This window comes from Solanum stenotomum, unplaced genomic scaffold, assembly GCF_019186545.1.
Source record: "Solanum stenotomum isolate F172 unplaced genomic scaffold, ASM1918654v1 scaffold26733, whole genome shotgun sequence".
In the NCBI taxonomy this organism is placed as follows: Eukaryota; Viridiplantae; Streptophyta; class Magnoliopsida; order Solanales; family Solanaceae; genus Solanum; species Solanum stenotomum.
The window spans coordinates 6,554-17,638 of NW_026029157.1; the positions used below are offsets into that span (position 1 = coordinate 6,554).

An 11,085-nucleotide genomic window follows, 5' to 3' on the forward strand; every position below is an offset into this window, starting at 1 on the left:
CACTAGCCAACTACACCAACATTCAATCTTTCGTCCAATTTTTTTTTCCAACAAAATTATATCTAAGAAACCTATTGAAACGCCTCGAAAGAGTCCCAGATTGGGTGAAGGAACATATAATGATGATGTTCATGTTTCAAATTTTAATATATTAACTCAACCCCCCTCCCTCCCCCACCTAAAATTGTTGAAAATCCGGCGAATATTCAAAATCCAGCGACGGATGGTTCATCTAAGTTGAAGGAGCGACAAAGAGAAAAAAAATGAAGAAAAAAAAGGTCAACCCCTGCAAATCAAAAGGGGAAGAAAAGGAAGGGGAAAATTGTTGAAACCCCTTCTGATTTTGATTTTGATTTTGATACTGAAATCAAAAAGAAAAAAAGAAAAAAAAAATGTAGAAGTTGGAGCATCTTCAAAACCATCAACAAGAAGAACAACAAAAAGTTTTTTTTTTTTAACTTTTGGACAATTTTTTTGTGTTTAAGTATTTGATGATATATAATATCATATGTTTTTCTTTCAGGTAGATACCGTTTACATATGAATTACTGATTGCCTATTACAATTTCTAGATAATATTTTGAAAATATCAATGTGTTTTCAAACTGTACATTTATTGGATGAAATCTGATTAATATGTGTATGACTACGCTTTAATGTTTTGATTTTGAAAATTTTATGAATTGTGATATAATAATGGTATACAAATGGTACGAATTGCGTTTTAATATTGGTGTGATTATCTATTAACTGTGTTTATGGTATAAATTATTAAATTGGTATGAAAATGGTATGATTTGTCAAACTACTGATTTTTTTTAATCACATTATGCTTACTTTATATTCTAAACATGTTTTTGGATGAAACGTGTATGAAATCTGATTAATACGTGTATGCCTATGAGTTTAATATTTTATTGTTGGATATTGTATGAATTGTGATATAATATTGATATACAAATGGTATAAATTGTGTGATTATATGAATTTACAATTTTTATACATGTTGTTTGGATAAAACGTGTATGAAATTTTGATTAATATGTGTATGACACTAACTGAAGTTAGTGTGGGAATGAAACATTAACTGCAATTTGTTTTAAATTTATTTATAGTAGGACACCAGTTGAAAATCAAATTAATATTAATGTAAACTTACATTAAATTAAATACTCAGGATACCATAATTACCTTTTATAATTATCACTAATATTTACACTATCTTATGTATTAAGCTGGAATAAATTTTATTTTTAACAATATGCAATCTGTATGATTAATGAATGAACCATGTATAAAGAATGAACGGTATATTAAACACTAAGTTTATAATGCACTTCAAACCAATTATGTTTCATATCAAAACAAAACATTAATCTCAACGACAAAATAAAATAAAAATTATATATAGTCTAAACAAATAAACAATCATTAGTTTTGCATAGGATAATTTGAACATGCTTCATGTTGTGGCCAACTTGACAACATTTACTGCAAGTAGCTTTGGACCTTTTGAATTTCACATCAGCAAACCCTCTTTCATATATAATTCATTTCATTTGAAAATCAACATAATTCTCTGTTTCATTAAAAAAAATAATAATTAGTCTAACATTATACAAATCAATTAGAAATATGTTAAATAATATTAACTTTTCATTCCAAAGACAATACAAATTTCATCCATAAAAATCATTATAATAACAACAAAATTATATACACTCGTCATTATATTTTCATACAAATATCATTCAGACGGTACATTACAAAACAAATTTCATACAAAACATAATATTTCACATTTAATACTCACTTAATACACATTTCATACAACAATCATCATTCATACCAAATTTATACATTTTCATACTCATTTAATACACATTTCATACAAAACGATTATTCATTCAAACTATATATATTTCTCGTCCCAAATAATTAATTACTGTCACCTAACTTTATACAGAAATAACAAAACTAATATAAACTCAACAATTTCACATTTAATACCAATTTAAAACACTTGTAATACACTTCGTCAAGAATTCCAATTTTTTTTTTTTTTTACATATTTCTTAAAACACTTTTCATACATAATTCATTCGACTTATACTATCAAATTCATTATCAAATAAAATAAATTTTCATAAATTCGTCAACATTATAATTAAATTATTTTTACAGAATAATTAGCACACTTTCACACAAATTTCATTTAATTTATTCTATCAAATTTATTCATAAAATCACATTAAATTTATAATTTCACAAAACAACAACCGTATACAAAATAAACAAAAAAAAACACTAAATTTTTTACATTTCACGATAGTAAACATAATATGATATCAATAGTTAACAAAATATGACTCCACCTTCAATTAATCGACAGTTTGATAATTTTTGTTTCATTTCGCTATCATTCTAAAATAAACGTTAAACAATAATAAATACTAACCCGAAGGATCCCATCTTTCACCATGTTTGATTAAAACTGATATGTAGTTGTCCATCACAACAAAATCAAGAATTTTCAAAGATGAAAAAAACTTCAATTACTCGAATGTGGGATTTTTTTTTGTTGAAAATTGAAGAGAGAAATGTTGAAATTTTTTTGTTGCAAATTGAAGAGAGAGAAACGTTGAAAAAAGAAGAAGATAAAATCTGATTTTTTATTTGATTTTAACTGATTTGAGTGAATTAAGGATACTAAATAATCTTAATTAGTTTAAATCCCTTAATTCGTGCTATTTATTAATTATCTACAATAAATTTAAATTAAATTAACACCACAATTTCAGTTTATTAATGTTTTCACTAAAAAACGTTTTTTTTTCATTTTTCTTTTATCTCTTTATTTTATTTAAACAACTTTTTTCAGTTATTGAAAACAGTTTTTTTTTTTAAAATTATTTGTTAGAACCTGAAATTTTTAATGTTATAACTTGAAAGTCTAAATCTACTGCTATAGCTTGAAAATATTACTATAATATATGACATATATAGAATTTACACATTTTTATGTTTGCTATATGTTAAAGTTACTCCTTATACGCACTTCAATAAAAATATCTAAAGTCAAATGCTTATTTTCAACTTCAGTTCATATATGAATGTTCAATCAATACCCTTGATAAAGAAGATAGTTATTCAAATATTGTTCAAGAACATAACATATAATTTCATAACGAAAAGTAAAACAATGTTAGCCGAATATCAACATTTTTTATTTTTTTTAAAAAAATAAAATACTTAAATTGAGACGGAGGAAATAACTTCCAATACTCTCCAGTTTCCAGCTCCCCCCAAATATAAGCTCATGCATAAGTACAAAATGTTAAATATAGGATATATTTCACGTAGACAATCTAGCTTGATATATAAGTATATATTCACTGAAAAATAAAACAAATGAAGGCACCAAAATTTTCAGTCAATTTAATGTGTGTTCATTAATTATATACTTTTATCGTATTTAATTTGTTTAATAAAAACTATGTAATATGTATACATAAATATAGCTTGAAAATTTTAGTTTTCAACCAAAAGATTCAAAAATTTCTTTATTATTTTAAACCATAAGACCAGATAAACAAATCGATACAACGACTTATCACTAATAAAGTACTAAATATAAACTTCTATTACCCAGTGATCCCATTATGTTAAAATTCCTCTGTTTTTTAAACTTACAAAAGCAACTGCAGTCATATATACATATAAACATTTGGTATAATCAATTCAACTTCTTTGCTGTGGCACTAGGACTGATCTCTCAACATATCTACTCCAAAACCAGTGCTTCTCCCACACTTGATGCATTGAATTTAAGGCGACGCGTTTGGTCTCAGGCATGAACATCACAATAAACATGGTCATAACAAAAATCCAACCAGCAAATAACAAGAAAGCACCATATTTGAAGTGACAGAGCATGGTTAAGAATGTTTGAGACAACACGAATGTGGTAGCAAAGTTCACGGCCACACTTATGCTCTGCCCCGTTGATCGAATGTTCATTGGAAATATTTCACTTGGAATAAACCAACTTAGAGGACTCCAGACCAACCAAAACCAGCAGCATAAGTGCACATCAGGGCTAGTATTAAGGCACCATATTGTTTGCTTCCGTTTTCGCCTATAGAAGCTGCAAGTGTACAAGCAACTGCTACCTTCACGAAGATTAAATGAAATGTAATTAGCATAATAATTGAAGCTATATATACAAACTAATCTATTTTATTTTTCTAGTTACATGTTGTAAGTCAATTTAACTTGCATTTCGATTGCAAAAAACATGAACTCATTAACCAGTCATCACTCGAGTTTTAACTTCGATATTTGGCTGCATATAGCGAGTTGTCTCAGTTGGCTAATTAGCTAAACACGTACCTGGCAGATGAGCATTTGTACTCCGCCCTGTATGAAGAGAAATCTCCGTCCAAATCGATCAACAATACAAGTAGACACAAAGATAGACCCAACGTTTACTACTCCAAGAATAATAGCACCAAGTAGAGCTGAGTTATTTCCTAAACCCACCGATTGAAAAAGGACAGGTGCATAGAATGCAATGATATTAATCCCACTCATTTGCTGGAAAAATGGTATGGCAATGGACATAACCAAATGAGGTCTATGTTGTCTCTTAAAGATTGTCACAAAAGGCTCTTCCTTTGAAGCTCTTGCAACTTCACAAGACTTAATAAGATCAGCTAACTCTGCTTCAATTTCAGTGTTGTTATTGGCTCCACGAACTTTTGCTAGAGATTGCTTTGCCTGCTCGATTTTTCCTCGCTCAACTAGGCTGCTTGGTGTGTCGGATATGACAAGTGCACCTGTGCCAAAGGGTTTGGTCACAAAAAATATATTTGAAGCCTTTAACTTTAGGCCTAACAAAATAAAGGTCGAGTAACAAAATGCTAGGTGATTACATTTCAGTCTGCCTAAGAGGTACTCGAGGATATAGTTGAGGTGCTTGCAAATTGACCCTGACAGAAATATTATTTAAAGGAAAAAATGAGAAGTGCACCTATGGTCATTGTCACGGCTGGGACTATGGCCAGGCCGAGGGAAAGGCGCCATCCCCAGCTGAGCTTAGAGGTGCCATAGTTTATGCAATTTGCAATAAGAACGCCAAGGCCTATGAAGAATTGGAAGCCTGTGCTGAATGCACCACGCCATTTTGACGGTGCCATTTCTGACAGGTATACGGGAGTAGCCTTCAAATACATGCACAAAACAAATGCAGAAAGTCAATTTGATCTATGTCCTGTAAAAGGAATTTAACGGTAATAATGACTGGTGATATACATAATTCTCACACTATTTGTATAAGATTACTAAACTCTATGTTTTGTTACCTGGTTAGTAAAGCCGACACCAAAGCCTAATAAAATGCGACCCAAAATGAGCATAAAAATATTTTGAGAAGCACCATTGATGAGTGCACCAGCAAAGAAAGTGCAGCCTCCTACTACCATTATGTTTCTTCGTCCTATGGCTGTCGTGAGGCAACCAGCTGCGAGAGATGCAACCAAGCCAGCAATGTAGAGTGATGACGTGAAGGCTGTTAAAACTTCACTGTCGTATACACAATACACATTTGTTTCAGCACCACCAGATGCTGCCTTCTTCAGTATTGATGGGAAGAATTTTTCAAGGAATGGCTTCATTGTTGTCACTCCACCTGATGTACAAATTAAATTGATTAAATCTCTGTGACAATAAGTTGCACAACATAGACATTCCAATGGTTAGTGTTAATTTCGCGTATGTGACTAATCATAACTTTTTATATATACTAGGCAAAATTTAGAGATCATATAGTTTAACTTATATACACCATCAATGTAAGAAATTCTTTACACTATCAGGTAACTCGAACAATATTTACAAGTAAACCTCTTTAAAATGTGGGACTTGTCATCTTGAAAATAAGACAGGTTACTTGTTACAACTTACAACAGGTAAAAGTAACCTGATGGTGTACATGAGTCTTTATTGCAAAACAAAAAGAGTTTTTCAGTGCCCAATTAATTCTTCTCATATCCTACGATTGCTAGCTGTTTCAGCGTCAATAACTGGAATTCAATCTAATATAATGGAAAATGAAAAAACAAACAAGCATACTTAACCTGAAATTCCAATATCAAATCCGAAAATGAGGCCACCTGATGCAGCAACAATGCTAGTGATGACAACAGCAGATGTTATCTTCCCATTAAAGCGGTTATCGCTATCTTGTCCATCATCAGCCATGCCACCAATTTCCATTTTCCCTTCTCAATTGTCAGCTACTTGAAGAGATCTAAAACGAAGTTTTATTTTTCAACATTAGTCTATATATAGAGTAGCTTGAAGTTGAAGACCAATTAATAGAGTATAGAAACAGAACATGTGACACCCCCAGAAAAAAAATAGTTACAAGTCCAGACATTTAAAACTTTGTTACAAATGGAAATGATTAAGGAATTTTTGGTGAGCTTTAGCTGTAAAACTTCCTCTTCTGTCAACTCAATGTTAGCTTGTACATAGTACACAGTAGAAAAAGAGAAGGGTAGGTAAGAGGAATACAGTCATAATTTTAAGAGGCATATTTATGTACACATTTTTTATTATTGAGATGTTTATTTGAGATTTTTCATTAGCTATAAGAATTATGCAAAGTTATCCTATTATAACATCAGTACTTATCAAACATGATATAAGTTTTTTTAAATATACTTTTTGGCACTAAGAGATTAAATAGTTACCTTCAACATTACATTGTATACACTCTAGTATAGAAACCAGACAAGCGCCCTAACAATACAACAATACTAGTACCAGTAAAATTAAATTGTGGACTTTCTTATTAAACTACTTACTTCACAACCACTCAGTAACAAAGGTTATTCATTTCTATACAAAGACACCTAACGTATCAGGGATTATATAGCTTGCTTTGATGGGGGTTTATCTTATGAGTAGGTAGACATGGATCAATTGATGATAAACTACGAAAGATGAAGTGCATTGTAGGCCTTGATTTTGGATTTTCAAGCAAACATGAGGTTGCTAGTTTGATGATAAAAACCAAAACCTCTTTCACTTCATCTTCAGGATATGGAAGGTGTTCATCTAGCAAATCACTAAACTGCACATGATCTTTAGTCGATGAATTTACTAGTGAAGTAATGTATTCACCAAGATGCTTTCCTTTGATTATCTCCAATGCTAATACTCCAAAGCTATAGACATCACACATTTCTGTAACCTTCATTGTATATGCAAGCTCTGAAACAATGCAATTCATAAAAAGTATTAACATTTTAAATGTGTAAATGAAATAAAAACCATATAGAATTTGGGGCAATAGTACACAAAGTTTAGAAAAAAGGATATAGAATTGGACCTTACCTGGTGCAACATAGCCATATGTGCCTGCAAGCACAGTGCAATTGGATGATTCTGGTTTGAGAAGCTTAGCTATGCCAAAATCTGAAACATGAGCTTCATACTTGGAATCAAGCAAAACATTACTGCTTGATATGTCTCGATGAACAATCGGTGGTGAACAGTCCTGGTGCATGTAAGATAAAGCAAAAGCAACACCTTTGATGATATTCACCCTTTTAAACCAATCCAATTTCTTTGACTCAACTTCATTGCTCAAAATACTAAACAAACTTCCTCTCTCCACATACTCATAAACCAAGAATGAGTGTTGTTTATTCGAACAATACCCATAGAGATTCACAATGTTCCGGTGCTTAATCCCAGTCAATGCCATTACTTCATTCATGAAGCTTTTGAGATGTGTGTTCTCAAATGAAGAATGAAGTCTCTTCACAGCTATATTCCCTAATGATGGAAGGTTTACCTTGTAAACACTTCCATGTCCTCCTTGCCCTATGCAAAATGTTGCACTAAACTCCTCTGTGGCGTTTAAGATATCCCTGTACAATGTCTTTCCATCTAACATGGATATCGAAAGCCAACCAGCATCCTGTATTTCAATGTCTCTAACTCTCCTTCTTTTATGACACATAAAGAGGACACCAATGAAAGCAAAGAGTAGTACTAGTGCTCCCATAATAAGAAGCACAATGATGAGGATGAGTTTATGTCCCTTCACCGTAGAAGATAGTTCACAAGGCTTATATCCTGTTACATTGCCGCAAAGACCTTTATTACCTTCCAATGAGGCACTGATAAAAGCTTTATTATTAGGGATTGGACCTTCCAACTCATTGTATGACAATACGACATCCTGCAAACCAGTCGAACTTTCAAATCCTTCAGGAATGCGGCCAGAGAGTTCATTGTGGGAAAGATTTAGGTTTACCAAAACCTTCAAATTGGCTAGATGAGAGGGTATTTCTCCAACAAGAAAATTATGACTCAAATCAAGTACATTAAGATGAGTTATCCTCTCTATCTCAATTGGAATTTTCTGACCAAATTTGTTGTTGCTCAGGTTCAAGTGAAACAGATGCAGATAATTTCCTATAAACGTTGGGATCGGCCCATTCAATCTGTTGTCTGATAGATCTAGGGACTCTAACTTTGTCAGTGACCCAAGTTCCTCAGGTATATTGCCTGAAATATTGTTGTTTTGCACTGAAAGCTTAACCAGAGAGGTTAGTTTTCCAAATTCCTTTGGAATCTGTCCAATCAAATGATTCGATGAAAGATCAAGTCCTAGAAGCCCTTTGACATTTCCAATCTCTGGTGGTATGCTACCACTAATGTTATTTCTGGCTACGCGCAAATTAATCAACTTTTTGCATTTTCCCCAGTTGCTGTTGAGTTCACCGTGAAAATTATTATCACTCAAATCAATGAACTGAAGCTCTGAATAGATGCCAAAAGCTTCAAAAAAATTCCCAGTGAAACTGTTGTTATTAAAGCAAACCCATTTGAAACTCGAACACTTGCTCAAGCTACTTGGTATCAGCCCTGTCAGTTTGTTATTAGACACTGTGAAGTTCTCAAGTTTTCCACCTTGACAAAGCTGCTCTGGCAAATGGCCTGAGAACTCATTTTCACTCATTATCATCGCTCTCAAGTTATCCAAATACACAAGCTCTTTTAGAATGGAACCTGAAAATTTGTTGGCTTGGAGTACTAGAAATTGCAAGTTTCTCAAATTGCCAAATGAAGCAGGAATTGAACCAGTAAGTTGATTACTGGATAAGTCCAGCAAAGTGAGGTTTTTCAAATTCCCCAACTCACTAGGAATTGTACCAATAAGTTGATTATTGAATAAATGCAGATCAGTGAGGTTTTTCAGGTTCCCCAGATCACTGGGAATGGGACCAGAAAGTTTGTTAGTATAAAGGTACAAAGTTTTAAGCTTAGTCAAGTCACCTATTTCTCGAGGAATATGACCTGTTAACTGGTTACTATTAAAATCAACGCCAACAAGATTGACTAGTTTCCCTATTTCTGCGGGAATGGAACCAGTAAGTTGATTACGGGATAATGCTAGATTAGTGAGGTTTATCAGGTTTCCCCATTCACTTGGAATTGAACCAATAAGTTGATTATCGGCTAAATCCAAAGCAGTGAGGCTCTTCATGTTCCCCAATTCACTAGGAAGGAAACCAGAAAGGTGGTTGGTGAAAAGGTACAGAGTTTTGAGCTCAACTAGGTCACCAATTATTTTTGGAATTTGATCAGAAAGATTGTTCGTCCATAAATTTAAATTCTCAAGTGACTTCATCTTTCCTATTTCAGCAGGAATGGGACCAGAAAGTTGGTTAGTATGAAGGTGCAGAGTCTTGAGCAAAGTTAAGTCACCTATTTCCGAAGGAATATGACCTGTTAACTGGTTTGTACCAAGATCAGCTTCAACAAGATTAACAAGTTTCCCTATTTCTACAGGAGTGGAGCCAGAAAGGTGATTCACAGAAAGATACAAAAAAGACAATTTCTTCAAATCCCCCAATGAAGCAGGAATTGAACCACTAAGAAAGTTAGTACTCAAAGTTAACTCAGTAAGAGACCTTAGGTAACCTATTTCTCCAGGAATGGAACCATTTAAATGGTTGTCAAATATGTGGAGGGTCTCAAGATTTGTTAGTGAACTGATTTGTGGTGGGATTGTGCCCGATATCTGATTGATGGACAAGTCAAGATAGACAAGATTAGTGAGCTTACCAATTTCTGGTGGGATGGTGCCAGAGAGCTGGTTGATGCTAAGATCAAGGTATTCAAGAAAAGGGAGAGATGAGAACGGAAAAGCATATAGTGTGCCAATGACACCAGCATTTGTAATTTTTAACATATTAACCCTACCATTAAAGCATATAACTCCATACCAGTCCCTACATGCATCAGAACTTCCCGCTCGGATTCTTGAAGAATTCTTGGCACCAGCAGAATTTAGTGTCCATGAAGCCAATAAGGAATTATTTTGGTTTCGGAAAGTTGCTTTCCATTTGAGGAGAGCAGCTGATTCCTCAGTGGAAGCAAAAGTAACAGTGAAGATAGTGAAAAGCTGAAGGAAAGAAAATATTCTGGGAACCATCTTGAATGCTAAAAGGTTTCAGTTGTTTGATTTGGTTATTCATGAACTTTGAGCAAGGTATAATTAGATGAAAACATGGTTGCTGATTACATTTCAAACCAATTGACCAAGCTTACAGCTTTTTTTTTTTTAATTGAAATTTGACCCAATTGGGCCGCTTTTATATATGTAAAGTACTCAAATTGTTAAAAAAAAAGAAAAAACGTCTGACCCAGCTTACAGTTGTTGAAATAGTAGACAAAATATCATCATCGCGGGCCCAAGAAGGTGTCAAAAGTCTGTTCCTTGATGTAACATATAATGTGAAGATTTGTCAAATTACCAATGCTAGGAGAAAGAGTACCCTACAGATTCTGGCTGGGTGACCCTCTGCATAAAACAGAACGAAAAAAAAATCAAACTTTTGAATTCCAAAGACAGAAAAAAATTTCATCTTTGCAAGAAACACTTAAAGCCAATAACCAAAATTTCCCTTCTTCTGACATTTTCTGGCTCCAGGGGAATACTACTTAGCAAAACTCTGATTCTAAACTTCTATAAATTTGCTTCGATTCGAAATGACTGCCATG

The 11,085-nt window shown here is 33.0% G+C and overlaps 1 protein-coding gene and 1 pseudogene across 1 annotated transcript; both read right to left on the minus strand.

Moving 5' to 3' along the window:
* Nucleotides 1-3,619: 3,619 nt before the first annotated feature.
* LOC125851522 (sugar transport protein 5-like) lies at nt 3,620-6,396 on the minus strand (annotated as a pseudogene).
* A 401-nt stretch (nt 6,397-6,797) lies between these two features.
* Nucleotides 6,798-10,578, minus strand: LOC125851520 (probable leucine-rich repeat receptor-like protein kinase At1g35710). Its single transcript, XM_049531299.1, has 2 exons — nt 7,402-10,578; nt 6,798-7,278 (listed from the first exon to the last, which is right to left on the minus strand). The coding sequence occupies exons 1-2, from the start codon at nt 10,514-10,516 to the stop codon at nt 6,926-6,928; spliced, it is 3,468 nt and encodes a 1,155-aa protein (XP_049387256.1). The 5' UTR covers nt 10,517-10,578; the 3' UTR covers nt 6,798-6,925.
* Nucleotides 10,579-11,085: the final 507 nt, after the last annotated feature.